Consider the following 26972-nt stretch of genomic DNA (forward strand, 5'->3'; position numbering starts at 1 on the left):
CGATCACAGACATAAACCTCCTTACTTAAAAAGTTTGGTGGTTAAGAATAGCGACACTGGTTCTTACCATGCTGAGTATTCTGTATAGTCTGAAAACCTGGTACCCGACACCACCGTGATTATGATCGCCCGAACAATGTCCCGGTAAACCTCCCGCCCGTCTCTGATTACTAACGTAAACGGAAGTATCGTAGAGAAGAAGGCGAAGGTGGCTTCCGGGACACCGCCTGCTAGATCTCCTCAAGGGACAACCGAACGGTATACCCAAGATGATGAGATAGCTCGTGTCGAGTGGGTCGTGGGACGCGAAACCTTCGCGATCCCTCGGACCCCACCAACACCTGGACCAGCCATTGCGACAGCGGCTGGACCGAAAGGCTCTGTAAGGGTGATGAATGCGGTCGTGAGTCCCTCGCAAGGCTTGTGTTCGGAAGAAATAGTGCTGCAGCGCCTTATCGGACACCCCAGCCTATCTTTGGCTTCAGCCGAACCTTGCCCAACCCTGGGGATTGGAGAGGGACGAATGTCGGTATGCACCGCGCCGTTCAGTAGTCACGAGAACAGAGCGCCCGAAACAGTGTCGCTCCAGTGTTTGTGAACACGAAGCTAACCTCGAGACCGTGTGCAACTCAGCACCGCCGCCCCGAAGCCAACGCCAAACCGGAAAGCCATCTTGAGAGTTACGATTTAAGCGCCGCTTTTGACGGAAGGTCAAAAGGGTGACCCTTAAAGTAATCTAAGACTGTGTTGGGATCCCTTAGGAGGATCACTTTCCTTTTGGTAGACACTCGTTGAACATACCGCCGAGGCGTAGACTAATAAGGTAACCATCGGCTATGATAGTCGACCCGCCTCAAACCTCGGTGAATGGAGAGGACAGCTGACTTATAGCTAGCCCCAGTGGCCCGCTGAAGTCTTGCTTGGAACTTTTCTGTCAGAAACTCCGGAACTAGCAGCACAGAGGCTCTAGCGGGAGAGCTATTTGTCTCATTGCACCAAGCGTAGTATGGAGCCAGACTCTGGCTATACGCACGGAGGGTAGACTTCCGTCTAGCCCGGCGATGAGAAAAACAGCTTCTGATGAAAAGTATCCCTCCGCCGCGTGTTCCCTGGTAAGGGCCATGCAGCTAACTGCAGGTGCTCTAGTGATAGACTGGTACCTCCGCTCCGGGCATCCGGAGTAGATCTGGTACTGGGAGTGCCAGCGGCCTTGCCGCTAGCAGAATGACAATGCAGTCTTCCCACCCGATCTTGGCCACCACCCTCATGAGTAGTGAGATCGGAGGGACTGCATAAGCTGTCATCCCTCCCCAGTCTATGGACAGAGCGCCCACGGTGAATGCTTGGGGTCCGCGACCCTTGAGCAGTACACCGGCAGTGGATGATTGCGATGAGATGCGAACAGATCTTTCGAGGGGTGGTACATCCCCTTGAAGATCGTCTGAGCGACCTGCGGAGCAAGGGACCATTCTGCCGGTCCCGACACCCTTCCTCGTGACAGATTGTGCGCGAGGATGCTGGTGACGCCCGCGATGTGTATCGCTCTCATCGTAATCTGCCTGAACTTGCACCACCCTATCAGGTGTCGTGCATGCAGGCTCAATCGTGGTGGCCCGGAGACCCCTTGTCTGTTGGGGTAGGCTACCACGGTTGTGTTATCCGTCAGGACAACGGTATGTGATTCCACGAACACCTCCTCGTAAGCGAGGGAGGTTGATGTGAAACTCTGTCTCTATGGCCCCCATAGGCCCGAGACGGAGTCTCCGTGGATGTGGACCCCCCAGCCCCGTTTTGACGCTATGGTCGTCACTACGTGACATACCGGGGGTGCAGGAAACCTGACACCCTGGGTCAAATTGGGCTGAAGGGTCCACCACCAGAGTTCCTCTCGCGCGATCTCCGACAACGGAACCGCGAGGGATATTGGGTGACGACTGGGCCTGCAAGCAGGCTAGAAGGTGTAGTTGGGTAAGCCTAACGTAGAAACGGCAGTACAGTACGAGGTCTACCATACTGGCCATTAGGCCTACCACCTTCATCCATGCCACAGCGGGTTTTGCCCGAGACTCGCCAAGAGTCAGGCACACCGCACCATGTTCGCCAATCCGCTCGGGTGAGAGCACCGCGAACCCCTCCGTGAGGGTGATCTGGGCCCCTACAAATAGTGGTGTCTGCGTCGGGACCACGCTGGACTTTTTGAGCTGATCAAAAATCCAGGGTCCCGCACCCTACGGACTATCAACCCCATGAGACCCGTAGTCTTCAGTGGAGTGCGTCCGTGATATGAGCCAAACGTCCAGGTAGCAACTGATGTTGACACCCCTGTGCTTCAGGCGCTGCCACCGCTCTGACCAAGAGTGTTAAACACCCTGGGAGAGATGGACAGGCGGATGGCGGTATCAAAACTGGTAATTTTGATCCTGTACCTAGAAGCGCAGATGCCTCCGATCTTGAGAGGCGATTGGCATATGCAGATAGGCGTCCGAGAGATCTAGCGATGCTGTTCCCATGCCCCTGATGGGGCAGGCTAGCACCGAGGCGAGAGTCCCCATTCTGAACCTCTTGGGCCTGAAGAACGTGTTCAACAGCCTGCGGTTCCGGATGGGGCTCCCGTCGCTGTCTTCCTTGGAGCCAATGGCTCCAAGATCACCAGAGAACGGGGGTAGACCGGGACAATCGCCCGCTTCGTGAGAAGCTGTGTGATCCCTGTCAGTAGTGCCCGACGCTGGGGGCCGTCTGACGGCACTACTGTGGACCTCTGAAATGTGCAGACGAATGTGGGGAGACTGGGTTGCCAGTCTGTAACCCCCACTCACCACTGACCATACCCAGGCGCTCAAAGAGATGGTTTCCCACCTCTGGGTGAAAGCCATAAGCGGTCGTGGGAGATCCCCTGTGGAAAAACCGCTGAGCCCCCAGGAATGCTCTGCCTAGCTTCCCTTGGAAGAGCGCTTGCTCTTCTTCGGGGCTTGCCAGCTGTTCCTGTGCTACCCTTGCGCCTCCCAGAAATGGGTGCTGCAGAGGTAGTGGGCTCGGGTACTGTTGGTGGTGCACGGCCTGCTGAAATCGGAGCTCCTACTCATGGTAAGGGCAGTTTCCGACCTCTTCAGAGTGCTCCCGTTGGTAGCTTCTTTGCACGGTCCTCCACCGTAGCGCAGAAGCATCCAAAGAGAAAAAGGACCCTGCCTTTCCATCGCGTTGAGCGATTGGAGTGGCAGGCCCCTCCCCCGGCGCTGAGTGGACACCCTATGGGCTAGGCCCATGGAGCTCTCGTTGAGGCTAGCTGTTAGCACCGCTAATAGGCTCACCTCGCGGAAGAGCTCAGATGTTGTCTGAGCGTGATACGCTTGACGACATCTGGGTCCCTCTCGGATCCCCTCAGGTAGGTCCGTGGTCCTCCGCGCTACACGCAGAGGAAGCGTGCAAGCACGCGGCGCCATAGCTCTACTGAGCTCGACAGCCCCACGATATCTACCCGTGAGGTTTGCCGGGAATGAGAGTGCAGGCGTCCCCTGTGAGGAAGCAGCATCTGAGCATCCTACTGAAAGGATCCACTGGTCCTCCTCCATGGACTCCCCCTTAGGGGTGTCCGGAGGAAGATCAGTGCTGTTGCTCCCTCAGCGGGGCAGCGGGGAAGGAGATTGTAGTGATGTCACTACGGACTCAGCTTCCGACTCCTTTCCTCGCCCACAGTATCCGTATCATGCTCCGATGATGACGGTAACTGAGGACGGGCATCTGAAAGCGGGTAAGAAGGCATAACCACTGTGTGGCTCGCCGACTACCTGCCCGCAGAAGAGGGCGTACTCCCCCAAGACCCTCAGGTATCCGCCATGGCACCACTGGGTCCGCATGCTCTCGCAGCCGTCGTCCTAGCGCTAGCAGCACTGGGCCTACCCTGATCAAGATCTGGGTTAGCCCCATGCCGGCTGGCCTGGTCAACAGCTGACGTTGGTACTGCGTGGCCATCGCTAGGCGACACTTGCCACGGTGCTAGGCCGTGGAAGAAACACCCTGCGGCGGGTACCACGGGGCATACCCAGCCGGCAGCTGACCCTGAAAGGATCCGCCACCAGGGTAACCCCATGGTACTGCAGTACCAGCACCGCCCCCCCTTGTTGCCACAGAGACTGTGGCGACTAAAGCGGTGCTGCGGTACCGGTGCGGTATCAGCGTGGGTACCCGTGAGGGTTCCCAACTGTGGACCGCTGTACCCTCGCCACACCGCGCTCCCTGTTTGGGGGATCAAGCTGTGTGCTGGCGTGGTACCGGCGCTGTACTAGCATGGGTACCCGTGAGGGTTCCGGTTGTGTACCGCTGTATGCGTGGTTCCAGCGTAGGTGCCCGTGAGGGCTCCCCGGCTGTGTACCACTGTACCCATGCCTCACTGCGTTCCCCGCAAGGATCAAGCGCGTGTATGGGTACCCGCTATACCGCTGTCCCTTGGCTAGAGGGAGCTTGCCTAGTACCACGGGTAGCTGAGCGTGCAGATACCCCGATCAATCACCTCGCCACCTGAATAGGCAGCGCCAATCAATGGAGCTATGCCCTGTTGATTTGACAGTGATCGATCAAGAGAGGGTAATTGACCCATTGACGGTAATGGATCACCCACGCTCCGCTGGCTCTCGAGGACATAAGTGGGTTGTTGATCAGCTAGGCTGTTCAAGCTACTTACTGTACCCTCTAGAGCTTCGCCCTAAGGTCGCTGTGTGTGGCGGACCACTCACGGCAGCTATGGGCGGGTGCATAGCGGCTACCACTGAAGTCAAGCCGTAGCTCGCCTTTGTAGCTGCCACGAATGCACCTGGGTCGCTGTCCCGTGAGAGACTGCGAGCCCAACCCCTGAATAATCGCCAGCCAGTCCCTGTGGACAGCCAGCAGCTATTCTAGGGCCCAGGGTATCACTCGGCGGTCCCGCCATGGAACGCTGCTGCGTGTGACAACCCCAGTTGGTTCTGCTAAGACTACACCCACAGCGTTAGCCGCGGTATCGTCTCTGTTGAACCCATGCATGCTAGGGTTCAACCCAGGCAAGCCCGGGTACCTTGCATGCTGCCCGTCGCTGGCTACTACTGTGGCTGTTTGAGCCCGTAGATATGCCTGCAACAGACGGGTGTCCTCCTGCTAAAAACCCGTGAGGATTTTCGCTAGAGGACTGGTATCCTCCTGCTACAAAACCCGCTAGGGTTTTCGCTGGTGGTTACCGCTCTGCTGCCTGCTACTTTGCTCCGACGTATAGTCAGTGCTTTCGCTGGCTGCTGAGCCTTTGGACGCGCTTAGCAGTCCCCGAAGGAACCGCCTGCTTGTCCGGGGACCGGAGCCCCTTAAGCAGACCTGCCATGACCCATAGGGGCTGTCACAGCAGAATCTACCGTGTCGACTGGTATCCTCCTGCTGCAAAACCCGCTAGGGTTTTCGCTGGTGGTTACCGCTCTGCTGCCTGCTACTTTGCTCCGACGTATAGTCAGTGCTTTCGCTGGCTGCTGAGCCTTTGGACGCGCTTAGCAGTCCCTCGGAAGGAACCGCCTGCTTGTCCGGGGACCGGAGCCCCTTAAGCAGACCTGCCATGACCCATAGGGGCTGTCACAGCAGAATCCACCGTGATCGACCTTACCAGTGCCCTTGGTAGATTTCTTCTTCGTCTTATGGCGATGACGGAGCCTATCCCAATCGTCAAGCTGGAACTCGGAGAATCCTAAGCAAAAGAAAGACATCTAGAAGATCGTGAGCACTCCCTGTGGGTGAAACAGAGCGGCGTGGGGTCCCGCTCCGTCACCAGGGAAGGGCAAGCCCGACAGGGCCGAGGCGAAGCGAGGAGAAAAGGGAGGGGGCACTACCCCCCCCAACACGCGACTCAAGCCCAGTAAGCAAACCTGAGCACGGAGGCTGGTCGCTAACGTTAGTGGTAAAGTAAGGACTGGCTAACTTTATTACTAAAATGTCAGACGGGTCCCTACCAATCCCCACCGTATGAATATCTGATTAACTCGTCTTTATTGGATGGTAATGAAGACATAACGATAGAGTAATCACCCTAACATAGCAACAATAACCTACCGTACATGAAATACAATGTGTATGTACAAACATCTATTGTAACTTACAGGCTGCAATGGTTGTTTTACGTGGGAAACAAAATGAATGGCGCCAACGAAGCGGCCATTTTGAATTGCTCGTGTGTCCCGTGATACAAACGGAGGCACGATATGTAGCTAAGTTTTGGATCGCTTTTTGTCACTTTTTCGCCAGAAAATGCCGTCAAAACTATCCTCAGCCGAACAATACCGGTTTGGTTTTACCTAAGGTGTGAAACTACAACCGTATATCTCGCCTTTGGTCGAGAAATTGATACACAGTGCTATGAACAATCGATAGGCACGCGTCTGTGTCAGTCGGAGACCAAGGAGGATAAGGGACGATCATATGGTGTGACGTCACCTTTTGGGTGAGTCCACCGGGGATCGGGGGTTTTGTTATTTATTCATTTATGTGGGACAAAATGACTATTGGTTTTTCCGCATCTCGGGATCGATGCAAGAAGTATCTTAATCAACATCGAAACGGTAAGATCGACCGTGTACTGAGTCTCTATATTTCCCATAGACTTTGCACATACCGCCACCGCCTCAACCGCCACCACCTCAACAACCACCTTGGCCATTCTGAACTCAAACAACTGTAACTCAACTAACTTAGCTGATAAATAATTCTCCTTTGGAGGTCTGTTAGGGCATTTATTTAGCTACACAATGACACCAAACACACTACAATACCTTTTGATTAAGCAGAGCTATAATGCACTTATCAAGTCTTTCCCCTGCCCTGGGGGACCCGGGACTAGCGGGGACTTAGCCGGGGAAGTACATTTTGCCAGCGTGACATCCCCGCACTGACCCGTTAAAGTCCCGCCCACGGGCATAAATTTTCTGTACATCCCCGTTATGACTCGGCCCCGCTAGCCGGGCTACAGTGTGACAATCCCGGCACAATCCCCGACCCCATGGGCCGGGACTTGCGTTAAAACAATGTTCAATCCCGGCTATGCCCCGGTCCATCTTGCAGAGTTTAATATACCTGTGTCGATTATTGAATGAACGACATTATACTAGGCCTTATGTGACATAGTTAAAGTGAAAATACTCATTGCTGTACAATATTTGATAAAATATTGGGAAAATATCTAAAGACCAAATTTGATGCATAGTACTGGTCACCTTTGGTGAGAAAAACAAGTTCTTTAAAAACATAAGATTTTGGCATCAATAAAATTTCTATAAAAGAGAGGATGTTGACCCAAAGAGCTTATGGGTGGATCTCAGTTTATCACAATGAAAAGTAAAAGTAAAAATGAATAGTAATAATATAGAATGATCTTCATGAAGTTATTAACCTCCTCAAGGCTTCGATAACAAAAGAAATGCTAACGTCATGTTCCTCCCACATTTCTTGGTAATGGAAATGTGCCAAAAATGAAGAAAGACAATAGATGGCAGTGGACCACAATTGTTCCTACTTGACCACTTGCCCATCTTGGAAATCAAACATGATGAATATTAATTATTAATATAATTGGCTATTAAAGGGGACACCCCTTACCTTTGAGAATCCTCATTGGTTAAAAGTATATTTTGGGGTGACCTATTATTAACATTAGTTCCACATAGTTTTATATCAATCCCAAGATAAGTTAGTCTAATCTACAACTTGACTCAGAGAACACCTCACTGAGGGGTTCGAAGAAGATTTTAAAACGCCATCGAAATGTGAAAAGCTTATCTTCAGAAATAAAATAGTTATGCTTAGAGATATAAACATCAATAAGTGTACTTGTGTGTTAATGGCCACGCTATTCGTTCGTCACATGGAGGCAGCGGAAAAACTAACTTTTGTTGAAGATGGAACATTTCTGGCGCTATTCAATCGTCACATGGTAGCAGCTAGGTTTACGACACCTGAAATGTTCTTCAAGCTAGTAGAACTGTAATCTGAAAGATGCATCTAATGTGGAGGAAGTCTTACGGAATCCCAGTAGCTATGGGTGAGTTATCCATATTTGTTGAAGTAGTGAAATTGGCATTATGGTGTAAATTTGAATCTGACATTCAAATTGGTGTTAGTCACACTAGGCCTCGCATTAGAAGATTGAGTTTCAATCAAGCATTATGGCAGATGCAAATTTAAATTGTGGCTTTGATGATTCACCTTTTTATGTAATGATGACCTGTCTTCACCAACAGGTAATAAAATAAATTTTGAAAGAAAATGGCCAAGTGTGCCGGATAAACTTAAAAGTCAGTTTACTTAAATTTTTTTAATTGTAACCAATTACAAGCGATTTTAAATTACTAAAGAAGCAACAGTTTAATATGATATTGTATCTATTTGATTCAAACTATAAAGATAGCCATTTGGTACCCCAAATTTGGGTACACCAGTTTATCAGGGAAGTGCCACTTCCCTGATTTTATCACTAAAGGACTACAGTCAGACGGACTGTGGAGTGATAAGTTTATTTTGTGTTCACTTTAGTCAGGAAGGCTATTGTGACGTCTTGCCGTATAGGCACTTGTTGGGTACCTCCAAGGGGTACACCATTTTAGCAGGGAAGTGCCACTTCCCTGATTTATCACTAAGGACTAGGGTCACACGAGACCTAATGGTGACGTGATGGGTTTCACTTTATCACTTTAGTCAGGATGACTATTGTGATGTTTTGCCGCACAGGCAATCTTTTGGGTACCTCCAATTGGGTATGCCATTTCATCAGGGAAGTGCCACTTCCCTGATTTTATCACTAGGTACTAGGGTCGCACGAGACCTAATGGTGATGTGATGGGTTTAACTTGAGTCACTTTACTCAGGGAAGACCTTTGTGATGTTCGCCGCACAGGTATTTTTGGCTACTTTTATGATTTGGCTCTGTAAGATATAATGTTGAATTGTTGATGTTAATTTAATATCATAATAACTTTGAATTAAAGTTAGGATCTTTCTTTTAGTGAAAAGAAAGTTTAATAGCAATTAAACTTAATACCTAGAATTTACATTTCATTGAAATAAGATTTTGAAGTGATACTGCAATGAATCAGTACCAGATCTTGCATTTACAATAATGCAGATCTACTTGTTGGATATCTTTTGAAAGCATATAATTTTAGTTGTAACCCAGGATGGTTGGGTGCAATTTATCACTAGGGTTTCAGAAAAACCTACTGGTGATGTGATATTGTTATTGCCACAAAGGGCAATGTTTTGGCCACTCAGATGTGTTCTTGAAGAATTGCAAGAGATGCTAATTTAAAACATAATGAGACTTGTTATGCAACCGATACAAAAGAACTGCCATGCTAAAATTTTAGAAAGCAACTTAACTGCTAATTAAGATGGAAATTTTGACTGCTGACAACAAAGGCAAAACTTACTATAATAACATGTTTAACATATTATACACATGTTATAGGAAATGTCAAACTCAAAACTGTTCTAATTTAAGTGGTCATTAAAATTTAAAACTATTTTGGATATATATGATCAATGACTTTTAAGAAGTGAAGAACCAAGAAAGTAACAATTAAGCAAGCAAGAAAGCAAATGAATAACAAAATTACACAAAGAATTACTAAATTTGTGTGACTAATATTAAACTTGAATGTTGAATGATATTTAACCACCATATGCCACTTTCAGTGCATAACATATGGGTGGCTATACTCTAACGTTATTTGGGTGACCAACGGTCTTCCAAAACCATGCCGTCTTACGTCAGGCATGAGATAACTTTGTACATATTCAGTCACGATACAAAAGACTGCTGTACATAGAACTGTTGAAACTGTATGGTGAAAAACGACTCCATTTGCTTAAACAACGGAGATGAGACAAATATTTGAACTTATGATGATGATAACTAGTTTCAGAACTTTGTCCATGTACATTTATACAAATACATAGTACATGTACAGTGAACTGCCTCAGATGCAAAATATACACAGCCCTGCTGAGATAAAACTAGAGGAAAACTTTAACGACACTTACTGCAAGTTTCTATGGAGGAATGCACATAGTCAAGAACATTTGCTATACTGAACATGTATCCAGAATGAACTTGAATTATATTTCCAGCTTAAAAGGAAGAGTATATTCCATGATATAAATATTCCAGTTTGGATAGACTTTGCAAGCAGTGTTTATAACTATATACCAGCATTATTTATATTGCATGCAACATTGCTTTCAATAAGAAGTAGAATACAAATGATCATCTTTACATCGTCTCAAGGACATGTGACCTGCTTACTTTACAACTTTTTCTATTTTCTGAGCCTAATCCAAGATAAATGGATACTACAAGGCAACCAGAATTACAAGGGATCATCTACAAATATTATAAATAAACTTTTGCTGTCTACATGTACATTACAGCAGTTTGTCTACAAAACATTAGGCTGTATGAACACTGGTATATATTCAATGCTCATCATGAACTTTTTGTTGATGTGGTTCGCTTTGTCTTCAATCAAGCCGAAGAACTGAAAGCTATAATTCTCTAAAGGAACACCACAAAGAAGAGCATGGATCAGGAAGACGAACTTAAATGACGGACAATAAACCAATGAATAAATTCATATTGTATAAAGAATGAAGATACCACTTCATTTTTTCGAAAAGGGGGCATGTGACATAGTTAAAGTGAAAATACTAATTGCTGTACAATATTTGATAAAATATTGGGAAAATATCTAAAGACCAAATTTGATGCATAGTACTGGTCACCTTTGGTGAGAAAAACAAGTTCTTTAAAAACATAAGATTTTGGCATCAATAATATTTCTATATAAGAGAGGATGTTGACCCAAAGAGCTTATGGGTGGATCTCAGTTTATCACAATGAAAAGTAAAAGTAAAAATGAATAGTAATAATATAGAATGATCTTCATGAAGTTATTAACCTCCTCAAGGCTTCGATAACAAAAGAAATGCTAACGTCATGTTCCTCCCACATTTCTTGGTAATGGAAATGTGCCAAAAATGAAGAAAGACAATAGATGGCAGTGGACCACAATTGTTCCTACTTGACCACTTGCCCATCTTGGAAATCAAACATGATGAATATTAATTATTAATATAATTGGCTATTAAAGGGACACCCTTACCTTTGAGAATCCTCATTGGTTAAAAGTATATTTTGGGGTGACCTATTATTAACATTAGTTCCACATAGTTTTATATCAATCCCAAGATAAGTTAGTCTAATCTACAACTTGACTCAGAGAACACCTCACTGAGGGGTTCGAAGAAGATTTTAAAACGCCATCGAAATGTGAAAAGCTTATCTTCAGAAATAAAATAGTTATGCTTAGAGATATAAACATCAATAAGTGTACTTGTGTGTTAATGGCCACGCTATTCAATCGTCACACCTTATAAAAAAAAGATCGATTGCATTATTTGGATAGCAGTGATCGTACACAACACGGCCGATTTAATAGTGCATGCCGATAATTTAAAAGACATCGACATGTTTAAGCCTTAACTTACATGCAGACGCAAGGATTTAAACAAAATAAAGTGTTGTAAAAAAAGTAGACTTTTATTTATAGATGCACGAAATTGGTTTTAAAAATATAATATTGGTTACTTATAACAAGTAATTACCCCACTCCTCAGTTTGTTTTGTAGCGCAACAATCGTGAAAATAGTGCATTACAGACATGACAGAAGAGTATGCATGTCAAAATCGGCAGTTCTTGGCATACGGTACCGGGTACTGATGTATTTTAATGGTGTGACTTCTTCGTGAAAGTCCCGCTATGTCCCGGCAAAGCGGGGAAAAATTGTAAACCCCGCAAAAGCCCCGCTAACATGAATGATTGGCCCGGCATAGCGGGACGATCTACTGTACATCCCCGCCAAGTCCCGGCTAACTTCCCGCCTGAGGGGCAATGATTTTGTGTACATCCCGCCACGCCCCGGCATGTTCCCCACTATGTCCCGGGTCCCCCAGGGCCGGGGAAAGACTTGATAAGTGCATAACAATTTGAACGAGTCTCGATTTGGAAAAGCGTAACAAAACCACCATTTTTGGGTGGCGAGTTCAAAACGCGTGGCCATAGTCACTTGCACAGAAGGTTCCACAACTTAGCCTAGGAACAAATACTCGAACGTTCGGTTCAAAATTTGTAGGTTTTCCTTAGTTTACTACAAGATACAAGTACAACTGATCAATTTCCAACTGCTGAGCCTGAGTGTTGAATTATATTTCTTCAAGGTCAGTCACAAATTTACGGTACTTTATTGAGCCAAAAACTATCACCTAGATTTAGCAAAATTGCGTTAGTTTGTTGTAGAGAACATAAGCATATTTTATAGAATATATCTAACCCACAATATTTATTTAAACGAGACATTAAAAGGTTAAATTTATACTATATTTTAAGCTTTACCTGGACAAAGAAAAACAGCTCGACGGGACACAGACGCGTTGTGATAATGAGAACCGGATGTTGAGGTAAACATAGCCTAGCTCTTCATTGTATTGCAGCTGTGCAATAGAGTCAAACCATTATGCGTACTTATTATATTTTGGGGGATTCATTTTACCAATAATGACCCTAATGACCTCTGATGACCCAGACTATGTAAACAAAGTTGAGGTTTTGTTGGAAATCGATGGACTTCTCGCCAAATCTTGCAGTGATTTGAGCTTCAAATCTATCAATTGATGTTGCCATCATTATTAGGTTACAGGTGTGAAACTATGAATTTGTTTCTGACTCGCTGAAAGGTTGTAAGTATCTTGCAGAACATGTAGAAAAAAGCTTATAATTCATAAATTATAATGGGCTCACTCACTCACCACACTGTCACTGCACTGCCAATTAGTGACTGCATGTATACACCATGACAAAAATGCATACCATACACCTGACCTTGAAAGTTGAAGCTATGAAAGTATTAAAAGCCAGGCCTTTTTATGATGATGGTCACATTAATTTTTTTTTTTTTGATTATGAGCCTGGTTATGAGAAGGGATAGACCTAATGTGGCGTCTATAATAATGTGGTATCATCTGGAAAAAGAAGAAATGGCCGAGAGACTGGTGCAGGGCAGTATTTATTCCACTGCCAAAGAAGGAAATTTGAAAGAGTGTGCCAATCACCGGACCATCAGCCTGATTTGTCATGCAAGTAAAGTGCTTCTGAAGATCATCATCAAGAGAATGAAGAACAAAATGGAGCAAGAAATATCTGATGAGCAGGCAGGATTTCGTGAAGGAAGGGGTACAGGGACCAAATTGTCAATATCAGGAATGTGATTGAGAAATGCAGAGAGCATAGACTTCCTCTTTACATGTGCTTCATAGATTACAGTAAAGCTTTTGACTGTGTTAGCCACCCTCAGATGTGGGAAACTATGAAAAAGATGGGTTTTCAAAGTCATCTTGTGGATCTGATCAGCTGCTTATATGAAGACCAAGAATCGGCAGTCAGAACAAGTAGTGGAGACACAGATTGGTTCAAGATTGGAAGAGGCTTACGGCAGGGCTGTGTGCTATCACCAAACCTATTTAACATAGACTCTGAAGACATAATGAGAACAGCTTTGGAGGGGTTTGAAGGTGGAGTGAAGTTTGGCGGTACAAGAATTACTAACCTGAGGTACGCCGATGATACCACTCTTGTAGCAGCAGAGTAGAGCTGATTGATCTTTTGAAGCGCATCAAAGAGGCCAGCGAAGAAAAACACCTTCTCCTGAACACAAAGAAGACAAAAATAATGGTTGTAGACAGAGAGCGAAAAAAAGTAATGAGTTTGTGATAGATGGACAGCAGATTGAGGAGGTGAAGCAATTTGAATATCTGGGTTCAATGATTAACAACAGTGGTGACAGCACAACTGAAATTAAGAGAAGACTGGCTATTGCAAGGACAACTGTGCAGGGCATGTCAAGCATATGGAAAAGCAGAGGCCTATCCATTGACCTCAAGGTACGCCTACTTTGTGCAACTGTGTTTTCCATTGCCACCAAGGTCTTAGCCAGCCATACGTCCACCCCTCTTTAAGACGGTCTAATCTAATTTTAGACGGGTGGATTTAATGGATTTTACAGATGTGATAGCTCTAAAACAGATGATTTTAAGGTTATATGAACTTGAGGCTAATTCAGAGTGACATGTAAATGCCAAATCAGGACATATTTGACCCTAGTGACCCTTCCATGGGTATAGACAAGTTGTTTTATATTTGAGGGTCAAATTTTGGTGTCTGCTTGGACGGGTAGTTTCTAATTTCTGGCTAAGACTCTGATTGCCACTTATGGATGCGAGTCTTGGGCTATGACCAAGAATGATAGGAAAAGAGTAGATGCTTTTGAGATGTGGTGTTACAGGAGGCTTCTACGAGTGACATGGAAAGACAGGAGAACAAATTCCTGGATCCTCGACAAGATTGGTACAAGTCTAACCATCAGAAGCGGCATAATGGAAAGAAAGCTGAAGTACTTTGGCCGAATTGGTCAATACATCTGTATCTGTAGCAATACTGCTCAACGCTTCAGGTGAAGCCAGACGAACAGGAAATGGTTGTGCACATGCGGAATGCTATTTATTGTAGTTGCTTTAGGTGGTTGGTTGCTTGATTCTTGAATTCTTTTGAGTCTTGTATCATGGTGATGTGGTAGGGTAGTTTGTTCCAGTCTTGTACTGTCCTTGGCCAGAACGAGTACTTGTAGCAGTCCTTATTTGCTGTTATAATTTGATATGAGTTCTGATGGGAGTGCCTAGAAGGACGTTAGACCGGCAGAAGGAGGTCGTCGACCGGTAGGGGCAGGAGACCCTCTCTAGCCTTGTGGAGGATGGTTAACCTATTGGCTGTTCTACGATCTGTAAGAGAACACCAATCCAGCTCCTTCAGCATGTTAGTGACACTACTAGTTCTTTTGTGGTCATTCATAACAAAGCGCGCTGCGCGACGCTGCACCATCTCAATTTTGTTACTTAGGTCCTTTTGGTGGGGGTCCCACACTGAACTGGCATATTCAATGTGGGGACGTACAAGTGACATGTAGGCATTTTGTTTGATTTGTTTGGTGCAAGAGTATAAGTTCCTTCTAACAAATCCTAATTATCAAGATGGGAGATGCAGCGCTTGTTGATAGAAAGACAGCTTAGGCTAATAGAAATTGGCACTCCTTTCGTGGTGGATAATAATAAAGTATAAAACATGCAGGCATATGTCCGGCACTTATTTGTGACCTCTTCTCATAATTTATTACTGTCTGAAACATTGAGTCGCAGACTCGCAGTACCGTCCATGCGAACTTGGATGTAAGCTTAGGCTTAGGCCTATATCATGACGCGATGACGGTGTTCATGCATCTTAGAAAACTTGGAAGTATGATATATCTCCTTAAATTTGCCTCTGTGGGCCTACTTTAATAGTATACGAATATAGAGTAGGCCTAGGCCTATGACTGTGAATTAATTTAGATGCCAAGACAAACAGATATCGAAAAGTCACTGGCGCTTGCAAAAGTTATGACTGAACGCTGTACAATGGTTTATACTCCGGGTATGTAGGCCTTTTTGCATGCTTGTCGTGGTCGACCTGGCTAAAAATCCTAGCGTTTGCGGCCCGAATGTGGCAACCCAAAATTTACGGTCGACCTGGGAGAAACCGATTTACAATAATAACTTAGGTGGTGTATCGTGTGCGATACGATATTTTAGGTCGACCTGGGATTTTTTTCTCCTAGCTTGACCCAAAACGCAGTACTTTGGCCATATTGTCAGGAAACATGGAGGTGTAGAAAAACAGATTTTGCAAGGGGCTATGGAAGGCAAGCGAGGAAGAGGGCGTCCACCAACATCTTGGACTAATGACGTGAAGCTGGTTTCTAACCAGGGAATGCAAGGTGCAACGCACTTGGCATCAGATCGAGTGAGATGGCGTACTCTTGTGAAGACCACAGCAGCGCTACACAGTGCCACCTGACACAGAGAGAGAGATGAGCCTGCTGGGGAAGATAACATTAAGACTAAGAGTATTTTGTGACTAGCAATAGCATCTTCTAGCTCTTTTTATGACATTTTCCCCCGGGCATTTTTCAATAGATTACATTGTATATCAACAAAAAAAGCTTATTTTGAAAATTTCAGTTGATTCCAGCTTTGCTAGGCATGATCATAAAATTTTCAAGTAGGATATTTCACATGAAAGGTGATTATTTAACTTAAAAGATGAGGGGTCAACCATGTCTCTACAATGTCAATGTAGGTCAAAAATCAGCAAAGTTATAGGCAAATGTTGACAGATTTCATTGCTGTGGCTTGTAGCATCTTGTTCAGATGTAGCTGATGTGAACGAGTCTACAGTTAACAAGGAGTCAGTGGTAGAGGTGTCCAATTCTGACAATGCTTGAACTTGTTTTCAGTTTCACTTAAATAAGAATCTAGTATGAATAATTTGGAGTATTGTAGGTCGCACATATCCAGGACACAGCTGTCCTTGTATGACACCATCGAACTGCCTTCTTACAAACTTCAAAAGGATACTTGGGGCATAGGACCCAGGGTTCATTTCAGTATCGTTGGATTGATAGTAAGGTACAACAAAACAGATTTCTGGTTCAAATATGATGGACACTGGTTCAAGCTTGGTTGACAGGAACAAGGAGCCATTTTAGGATTTGGGAAGCTGTCTCCCGCTTAATCTCATCCTTGGTGCGATGTTTTCAAAGCTCTAATGAATAGGTAGCTTTTCCTCAATCACCTGTGGGTGATGGTCAAATAAAATTGTGAAAAGACTTTTTGTTATAATAATTAATAATATTTTGTTCATTGCTGCAGCAAGAAAGTTAGATTACCATAAATTTAGTTTGTAAATGTTAACCTGTAATCTTCGCCCCTTTAGCCCCCGTGTACAGCGAGTCCTGTCTTGTACACACTAAACATTTTGAGTGCTACAGGAATTTAGTGAACAGTGTAATTCAGAGTTTTCTTGACTTCTTTTTCCAGAAATAACACAAGCAAACTTTGAAGGGGAGGACTATTCAAGCTATTGGATTGCTAAAAGACTGCCATACAAAGATCTTGAATAGGATCAGATTAACATCATCACAAGACACCAACCATGCGCTTCATACAGAACCACGAGCTACGAGAGTGGGTCAAGGAGAGTCTGAGAAGAGCCATATTCCAAAAGGTAAACAATAAAGTACAATGAGGAGAGTACTAGTACTTAAAACATTTTTTTAACACAATGAAGAAAGTGTACTTGCTCAACCAAAAACAAATTGAAACTTATTGTATTGAATTTACAGAATGTTCTATTTTTCAAGGCTATATTAAAATTGTGCGACAATTTTAGAATGATAACAGAGTGATAACAAAATGTGATATTCTGGCAAACAATGTAAGTATATTTGTATGCAGATGCTCTTTCAAATTATTGTATTGGCTAAGTGATGATTGGTATCCATCATACAACATGTTTTTATGCTTAGAAGATTTTAATATTATACTGGTCCAGATTTGTAACACTTTTAGAGACTTCAGACTTCCAAATCAACCACATTGCCAAATTTAAATAGTGGAGAAGGATTGACATTGCAGTCAGCAGTGACTCAGCACTGAGTTGTCTGTCTTTTAAAAACAAACTTTTATGGTTCCTACAGTTCCACATGATACCATATCACCATACCCATAATGATTTCCACTGGCTTTTGACCAGCGGGCCCGCCTTATTTTTAACTCGGCATGAAAGTAAATTCCAGTCACATCAAAATGGTCCAATCTGACAAGCAGCTTTTTTTAGTCACATCAAACTTGGATACCAATCACTTTGATACAGCCTGTATATGCCAACAGATATTTCAGTTTGGGAAGATCAACATCATGGTGATCAACATTCATTTGATACCATCAATCAAATCCAGCAGGAATAGTTAGGCCTTTACCACTACGCCAAAAAGTAGACCGACGTTAAGAGTGATATAGTTCACCTGAATGGTCTTTATTTTGTGTGTAAAAAGAAAGTAGACAAAGTATAGGGCTTCAATTAATAATTTGTGATGCTTCTGGCGATATACCACAAGACAATTCTCAAAATAAAATATAATGATATTAATCTATGATGTTATATATAAGGCTCGCTGATTATGAGCTGATCAGACTGTATGTATTTTATATGTCTTTACTTTTACCCTTTTGTAGGCTCATGCATTGGCCATGCAAACTGGTTGTGAGATTCTCATCAAGCTACAAGATGACTCAGATGCTACAGCAAGCCACCAATATTATGGGACTAAGGTGCTACGTCAAGCCTACCACAACAACAGACTACGAATGCACCCAGAAGATAAGCTAGTATCGGGCGAGACCGGAATGCCGGTAATAAGCCAGAGTACATGTATGCAGATAGGTACTGATGATAGTATGGGTAATAATGGCCTTGAAGGGCTGATGATTGGTGATCATGGTATGATCCAAGCTGAGTTTCAAGAACAATACTTAGCTAACGGGGAGACTATGACAGAGCCTGCGACGCAGTTGCGAGAAATTAATACATTTGCTGATAAATCACATGACCATATTGCATCGACAACCAGTGGCAGCGTACCGGAGGTGCGGATCAAAGTAGAGAAGCTTGAAAATAGCGAGGAAGCAACTTTGTCATGTGGAACATCCCATGATGATACAAGTGAAAGTTTATCAGAGTCATCGTTTCCAAGAAGTACAGTGTCAATCAATCCTAAACCATACCAGTGTGCAGTGTGTCATAAGGCATTTAGAAGCATTCAGGTGCTACAGAAACACACTCAGACTTTCCACGTTAGACCTCATCATAGCATGGGAGCACTGCGGAATCGAGGCAAAGGTGGTCATATACTGAATAGGCTACCACCTCATGAACGGTATCATGATGTAACCATACCACCGGGACTGCCTCCGGATTTAAAAGGGTAACTATAAAATAATGATTATAATATTATAATACGTTGCATGACAGGAAACACGTCCTACGTAAGTGGGCCCCAGTTTCACAACCTCATTTAAAAGTGGGCCCAGTATCAAATCCTCCATTTGTGCAATTTACGGTCCAACAACAAAACACTTGTATGTTCACTCTGAATTCAAATTTATTTCAAATCATGGAATTGATCGAAGCTGAAGCTAAGAACCATATCAGCATGTAAACTATGCATTAAAATTTTAGTTGCATACAGTATTTTGCTTTATCTATGTTAGGTTTTGAAAATGTACCCAATTTTCACATGCAGGAGGTACATTTGTACAATGCACACTCTAGTCTTAGAGGATTTTCCTGCTCATTAGGTTTTAACCCATTTTAGTTCAGACAATCTTGTAGCATTTAAGATCAAATTTTTACCTCAATAATTTGACCTGAAGACACACATCGTCATCAGGAGATTTCTAGAGATGCTGTAAGGTGGATAGAAATGGTCACTTATCATCATAATTTAACATCTCCGTACATATTCCACTGCTGCAAATATCGCTAGTAAATCATTACTCGTGCATTTAGAAACATTTGTCTGAAAATATTGAGATATTTCAGTTGAAATCAATCCATAAACTCCCTTTCATGACCTAAATCTTCCACACAGGGAGTTTGAAATCTACACCCCCTGAGCCCTGTGTGGGAGATTAAGGTCATGTCTTTTATAGGGGTGTATGGATTACAATTGGAATAGCCCATTGTGACAATAAGAAAACTATTATTCATTATTGCAATATCACCAATTCACATTCATTTTGATTTTCATTTCATCTTTTAATCTCTTCTCAAGGTTCTATTGTATAATATGCAACCAGGATTTCCCCAATCCATCTGCACTACAAGACCACATGACTGTATCCCATATGGACACATCAAACGATGACAACTCTTCAGATGCACCTCATCAAAATCTCACTTCATCAAAATCCGCTGCTAATGAGAAATCTACTGCTGGACCTAATGTCCCAAAGCAAGCCTTGTTTATAGCACCCCCTGATCCTGGCTCCTCCACTCAGCTCTCCATAGCAACCTCATCATCAGTGCCAATTTTCATGACTCTTCCATCATCATCATCTCCACCAGCAGCAGTATCTCCAGGTGTACCATTTTGTCAATCTAGCCCAACTGGTCCTATCTTCTCACATCCAGGCCTTCCGGTTGGCTTCTCAAGAGCATCTACCTCATCTGGTCGTGTAAGTAAACCACAACGGTTGTGTTTGGTTTCAACAGTTCACTTTGTAGCCCCTTTTAATTTGTAATTCATTATTCAAATATTATCTCATCTTATTCAATGAAACTTAAGATTCAGGATGCGAACAGCTCAAAAAGCCACTATGACCCAACTCTGTTTGTGGAAGGGTGCAAAAGGGGTTTGTAAAAAAGTCATTGAATCAGAATAGATATGGCAAAAAGGGGCTACAAAGTTTTCTGTTGTTGTTTATAGTGGGAATTCCAATTGAATGAACGCAGCTTTCAATAGCGTGATGAACATTTGCATACACTGCGATGTACGCCAGCGTGTGCGACTGTGTGTGAGTAACACGAAAGTGAATCCAACCATGCTAACGCACTCGTGATTGGTTAGCATTGAATCCAAGGTCGTGCGTTCGCGTTGTAGTTTGAAATACGCGATATACAATCGCGGTTGGATCGAGTACAGCTGTTGAAAGCTGCATTCATTCAATAGGAATTCCTACTATAGTTCTCCTTACAAGCTACAATCATGGAGAAAAAGGTTGTCACACCAAAGCTTTAGGCAACATCGTCCAATATTGAAAAATGGGGGTGGGGAAGGGAGACTGAAAGCTGAATGTGCATTTTCAACTATTGTGCAAATATTATGCAGAAATTACAAGTGTATGCTTAAAACAACAATGCTAGCGTGGCAACAAATTTCCACCAGGATTGTAGGTCAAATCAAACAGATGACATACAGCAATTAACAGTAGTTCTTGGATGGTGTACTTTCGTAGGGAGAGTACTTAATGCTGCCTGCCTGAGACTGTGATTGATTCTGCTAGAAGGCAGTACAGCAGTCAGTGGTAAGTAATCATGACAGAATTATCAAGCCAGATAAAACAAAGTTAATTGTGATAAAATCACTTGGTGTTTCAGATGCCACCTCATAGCGCCTCATCACTTTTTTGTTCCTTCTGCATATCTGAATAATGTGCACTTTCATGAAACATACTTTAAGACATTCAAGGGGGTTTAGCTGTATGTGGATTCAGACACAACGTCAGTCACATCACATACAGACCTAAAAGTTTAATACCATTTTAAACAAAATTGTTTTCCATACAGAGCTATAACTTTAATACCATGTTACGCAATGTTACTCAAAAGATTGGCATGTAAAATACACCAAAATTAAAACTTTCAAATGTCTTCTTCATAAAAATACCCTTTGAGGAAACTTAAATAAGTTTGAAGGTAAATCTAAAACCAGTATTATATAGCTTTGTATGTGAAACACCTCTGTCCATTTTCATATAGAACAGTATGTGATGTGATGTGATGTGATGTGATTGTCAAACACGTGCAGAACATGGTGGCTGTAGATCAAGTTGGCAGATTTTGAACTTGTTTGCTCACTCATACTGCACACAATGTATGCAACTGTACTTTGGGAATGAAAACATTATCCACACCAACATCTATTTCTTAGCTAAGCCTTGCCAAAACATATATGTGACATGCATGTGAAATATGGTTGAACAAATGTATCAGGATCGGTGGTGTAATCTCAGTAAACAAGGCTTGTTGTATCTGATCCAGGAAATGCATTTACTTGTGTACGTTTCAGCAAACCCTGTTGCCTTTGTCAACACTTGATGAAGAGTGATTGCTACTGGCAGCTAGCTACACTAAGACCTGTGCTGGAGATACATCTAGTGTCAGTTGCCAGTAGCAATCACTCAGGGGCTGTGCAATAATTATGAGCCCGGGGGGGGGGGTAAAATTTCCAAATGGCTCGCCAAAATCGCTTGCCCCCCCTCTCTCGGCCCGCCAAAAAATCGCTGGCCACCCCCTCTCGGCCCGCCAAAAATTCTTTGCCCCCCCCACCCTTGCCGTTCCAAATTTTTGGGATCCCAATTTCCAAATCTTAAATGGTCTCAGTACCGTTTTCCTTTTTAGCGCGTTTTATTAAAAAGGCGCCCCATTAATGTGTGCCAAAAATTGCTTGCCCCCCCCCCCCCTCAGCTTGCCAAAAATTGCTTGCCCCCCCCCCTTGACTTGCCAAAAATTTCTGCCCCCCCCAATTTTCAATTTTACCCTCCCCCCAGGGCTCATAATTATTGCACAGCCCCTCATCATCAAGTGTTGACAAAGCAACCGTGTTTGCTGCAACATACACAAGTAAGTGCATTTTCTGGATCAGATACATTGCACAACAAACTTTATTGTAGGTAAAACTTACTAACATTATATACATCACATTCATTCTCCCACCTGGGAGCAAATCAATCAATCGATATAACATAATGATCACAATAGCAGGCACAGACTCATGGGAAAAGTCCAATTAAGTTCAATTCCTTGACATAAAAATTGCCAAATAAAAGAAATAATCTAATTGAGATGTGAAGTCCAATGTATCATCAACCTTCAATTGAATTACAACCTGTTTCTGCTCTATCCACAGAAAACGGGGAGCAAGAAACACCGATTCAGAAATAAAATTAGCCTCCAAAGTGCCATGACAGCTATTCTACTAACAGCTGGGCCTATTGTTACCCACAGAGCAGTCAGCAGTTATGGCCCTGGTTATATACGCAGCGCTGGTTTCTACATAGCAAAAGATCAGTTTATGCATGCAGCAGAAAAATTGGAATTAGCACAATTTGGAACGTTAATGAAATTTACTTCTGCGGCTTTTATCAAGCAACATCCGGATGAGATTCAGGGTGATATTGAAGTTGAAAACCTGATCTTGTGTCGGAAGGAGGTTTATCGTACAAAATTTAACAAACCAGTAGCAAGGTGTATAACCAAAAACTCGACGTTGATGAGGCAATTATATTCTACAGGTGTAATTACTGAAGAGGTGATGGTACATGATGGAACAGTCAACATGACTTGAATCAAAATACAAAAGGGTGAATAAATTTATACTTAGTAATCATTTAAAATATCAGGTGCCCTTCTTAGGTATGGGAAACTTGAATTAAAAACTCACTCTGGCTGCTGTTTCAGCAATGATTAACTATGAGAAATCCAAATATCCAAGACCTACAAAACAAATAGCTCAAAATTAAGTGGTGTGAGAAGTTGTTATTATTTCTAGTTAAATATTTTTAATTAATCTAGACCTATGTGTTTATGTGTCTGTTTTCATCATTCACAGGGTTACTCATTAAGTGGATAAAAAAAAACCACCTATTGCACAAATCTAGACCTCTAAATACTCTCAACTTCAGATGAGACACACCATAATGAATTACTAGTACATGTCCACCTCTACATACATGTAGTACAGAAGCAGTCAGTCAGTGATCAGCATCACAACCTGAATCCTAATCCTAATCTTTTAATCTTAAACCTAACCCTAATCTAAACACTAAGCTCTTACTCCTAACCTTAACCTAACCCTATTCTAGGTGGCAACAGTTTACAAACAGAATGTACTAATTCTATCCACCCATTTCTTTACTTTTAATCAACAGTCCAAGAACCGAACCTACACCAAGAGGTTGATGGGTAAACAGCTCAATAATCGTGACATCATGTCAGCTGTATTGCAGACAGCTGGACCAGTAGCAACGCATTTCACCGTCCTCACAGCTAGTCCCAACTTCATCCTTGGTTCCACCTACATCACCAAGGAACAGTTTGTAGCAGCTGCCAGCGCATTACAGGATCTACACCTTGGATCATTGGTAACTGTACGTCACATCCATGGAAGGCCTAGTGTGAACTTTGTCAAGAAGCCTCCTGATGATGCCAAGGAACACCTGCTTCTTGAGGCCAATGCAGATTTATGTAGTCCAAGTTTGTATGAGGAGAAGTTCAAAGCAGCTACACCTGCTTGTGTTCCACAGGGCACTAGAGATAAGCTTATTTCATTGGGTTTAGTGTCAAGAGCAGATTTTAAATAGTGTTTGTTTATAGTTATACTCACAAAACTTGAGGTATTGGATAGCCAGCTCGATAAGATGCTGCCACTGTGTACCAATTAGTCAATACCCTGGCACTCTCAGCATGCTTTATGCAACGATTACTTGTGGAATATTCATATTTCATTTGCTGAAACAGCAAAAATGACAGTTCTGTGTCATGAAAAAGATGTCAAACTTCCGATCTACATCTTTGATTTGGTGACTGATAAAGGGCAGTATTTTTTTTTAATCATTATTTTGGATGGGTGAGGTAGATACATAAATTGCAGCAATCCTAAATGTGCGCAAATCAGGAATTCTTGCAAAATTTTCAGTGGAGAATCCAAATTATTTTGTGCACACTGTCACAGATTTCTAGGCAAAATATTTAAAGGCAAATTAAACAACTTTATCAAAATTGGTGTGGAGCTGGCTATTCACCATCAAATCCGATTATCATTGTCTATAGATCATGGTTTTGAGACTTGAACCATGATCAAAGTTATCGCTACATAAAGTCTACTGCATCTACTGAAATTCTAAAAGGTGCAGTAGCCATTTATGGTTATCAAGGAGTTATGTAACCACTTTGCTGGTAAATAGTGATATGCAGCATTGTGATAGTATCAATGCATGCCAATTTCAAATAGCCAGTTTGCTTGAGTGAGCATTGTAGTCAGTCTTAATATCGACCTTGTAGTTTTTAAACCAAAAAAGTGAAATGGAACATTTATATAGAGCCTCAGGGTAGACATTAAGTAATTATTTCAGTTCCTTTTCTTTCCTGATGTTCTTCACGAATAGGAAGTTTCTACAAAATGTCAATGGATATGTATTAAGATTTTAAATCCCTTAGACACATGTTCAAACCCTTTGGAAACCCTTTGATTATGCAAGTTTGGTTAAACTAATGAGCACCCGTGCGAAAAAGTGACATGAGAGTAGACATAAGGAAACCTGGTTGATGGGAGTGAAAGTCAGAAAATAAAGGGACAGATCTAACTTTAATTTGTATGAGTATTAGTAAAGGACACTGTGTGAAGGCAGTTGGGGAATCAGGAGCCTGCCCCCAACTTATGAAATCATGCACATGACAACAAAGGCTAGTGACTATTGTTCTGTTACTGGTTTTCCAAAATAATGAAGGCCATATTGATGTTATTAATACTAGGCATGTTTGTACTAATTGCTTAGTGTTTGAATTTATTTAACAATTTAATAGTTTGATCTTATGTATAGGCATCTTCTCTGGTATAGGCAAGAGGTGATATTAACATAGTGTACTCATATTTTTCCTAATCAAAATAGCTGTGAAGGAAAGTATCAGACAGGTAACTTAAAGCAGAGTTCAATTCACTCACAAGTCAATATGTATGTCTTGCAAATCTCTTAAATTCCTGATGAAAATATTACATTTTGTCTCATAGTTTGAAAAACATTTATTGCAATAAATCAAATCCTGATATCGACATGGTGTTTGCATTGTGTATCAGCAATTAATATCATCAATTTCCAGATTTAAGGAACAAGAAGTGGAAAGTAAAAGTGCAATGACACCACATTTCAATAGCCAATCGCAATTGTGTTGAACTTGTGTGTAAATGTGATAGCAAGCCTCAAAATATTGTTTTTATCACGGGACTACTTTCAGGATCCCAAATAGTTTCCTTTTATGGGCTACTTTCTATTAAAAAATAACTCCAGTAATTTAATTTTAAGGGCAATGGGGGGGTTACAAATTGCCCTTAGCCCCACATCCAGCGTTGAAATAAGTGGTTGTCCGGTTGTCCGGGACAACCACAGTGAACGTCGGACAACCCAAAATGCTGACTGCAGTTGTCCGAAGGACAACCATAAAAATGTGTAGCAATGTTACCAAGCTTAACATAAAATGCATTGCAAAAACGTGAAATGTTCAGAAGAAATCATGACCAAAAATGTTGTTTTCCCATAAATTTGTAGCAAGTATTTTATAAACATCATGATAAAATGCGTATACCGGTACTCAATTCTAACCTTTGCATTAGCAGGTGTGCAGGGTGCAGTATCGATCGGTACATGAGCTAGCACATGGCCCCTGGTAGAAAACCTGACCAGAGTGACTTGACCTCTGACTCCAAGTCTCTGATGTCAGTTTTAGTTTCAAGACCCCCTGAAGCTATACACTGCAGACTGTGCAAAAAAAAAAATTAGTTTCAAAATACCCATTTTGTCATCGGGGGAAAACCCAATGAGCTCATGAATAATTAATGAGATACTTTATCAATGGAAATATTTACGTCTTTTGACTTCTTGAAAAGGATGAATTCTGATGGCTTTTAAGCATAAAATCCGGCACAAATATGAATTTATTGATGATAAATAAATGATGGACATTAAACCTGTATTTTCTTGGATATATTTTGATGTTTTATAATAGCAACAAGGTGAGTTTGGGAAAGGTGCATGACATGTAATTGTAAATACTGGCGGCAGTTGTTTTTTAAACTTGCAACTTAATTTTTTACGGCTCAAAAAGTTCATATAAATTTCGGACAACCAAAAATATGTTCAGACAACCAAACAATTTTTTAAGGTTGTCCGGCGGACAACCTCAAAATATTTCTTAATTCGAACGCTGCCCACATCTATTTTGAGCCCTGTGTGATATCCTGTAAAAGAAATTTTATTTTGCACAACTGGAATTTCAAACTTTTTCTTCCTGTTGTCTATATGATATTGACACTGCTCGCTAGTTGGGAGCATGGTTGTTAATTAACTTTATAATGCTCTATCAATTCTGATGAAATTGGACCATCCTCATCATATTTGTCAGGCAAATGAATATTGTAGTGAATAGAGCTATTTTACA

The 26972-nt window shown here is 42.6% G+C and overlaps 2 protein-coding genes across 3 annotated transcripts in view; one reads left to right on the forward strand and one right to left on the reverse strand.

The window, feature by feature from the left end:
• The window catches only part of LOC140138073 (uncharacterized), a 91954-nt gene extending 79397 nt beyond the window's left edge, over positions 1-12557 (reverse strand). Inside the window, exon 1 of the mRNA XM_072159919.1 lies at positions 12447-12557. The gene's annotated coding sequence lies outside the window, so the exon portion shown is untranslated. The remainder of the gene's footprint in view (positions 1-12446) is intronic.
• Positions 12558-12644: 87 nt separating this feature from the next.
• On the forward strand, positions 12645-25775 carry LOC140138074 (uncharacterized). Of its 2 annotated transcripts, XM_072159920.1 has the most exons (6): positions 12645-12790; positions 17018-17204; positions 18215-18963; positions 19813-20215; positions 22669-23122; positions 23690-23818. In XM_072159920.1, the coding sequence occupies exons 2-5, from the start codon at positions 17133-17135 to the stop codon at positions 23104-23106; spliced, it is 1662 nt and encodes a 553-aa protein (XP_072016021.1). In that variant the 5' UTR covers positions 12645-12790; positions 17018-17132; the 3' UTR covers positions 23107-23122; positions 23690-23818. The 2 variants fall into 2 exon arrangements, with proteins under 2 accessions (XP_072016021.1, XP_072016023.1); XM_072159922.1 differs by lacking the exon at positions 22669-23122 and having other exon boundaries at positions 23690-25775.
• Positions 25776-26972: the final 1197 nt, after the last annotated feature.

This window comes from Amphiura filiformis, chromosome 17, assembly GCF_039555335.1.
Source record: "Amphiura filiformis chromosome 17, Afil_fr2py, whole genome shotgun sequence".
NCBI lineage: Eukaryota > Metazoa > Echinodermata > Ophiuroidea > Amphilepidida > Amphiuridae > Amphiura > Amphiura filiformis.

What these genes read in the sequence shown, in the direction of transcription:
- LOC140138074 (XM_072159920.1), top strand. Translation starts at nt 17,133, where the DNA reads ATGCGCTTCATACAGAACCACGAGCTACGAGAGTGGGTCAAGGAGAGT. An exon ending in GAAGAGCCATATTCCAAAAG is followed by an intron (nt 17,205 to 18,214) that starts GTAAACAATAAA and finishes ACCCTTTTGTAG; the next exon opens with GCTCATGCATTGGCCATGCA. An exon ending in CTGCCTCCGGATTTAAAAGG is followed by an intron (nt 18,964 to 19,812) that starts GTAACTATAAAA and finishes TCTCTTCTCAAG; the next exon opens with GTTCTATTGTATAATATGCA.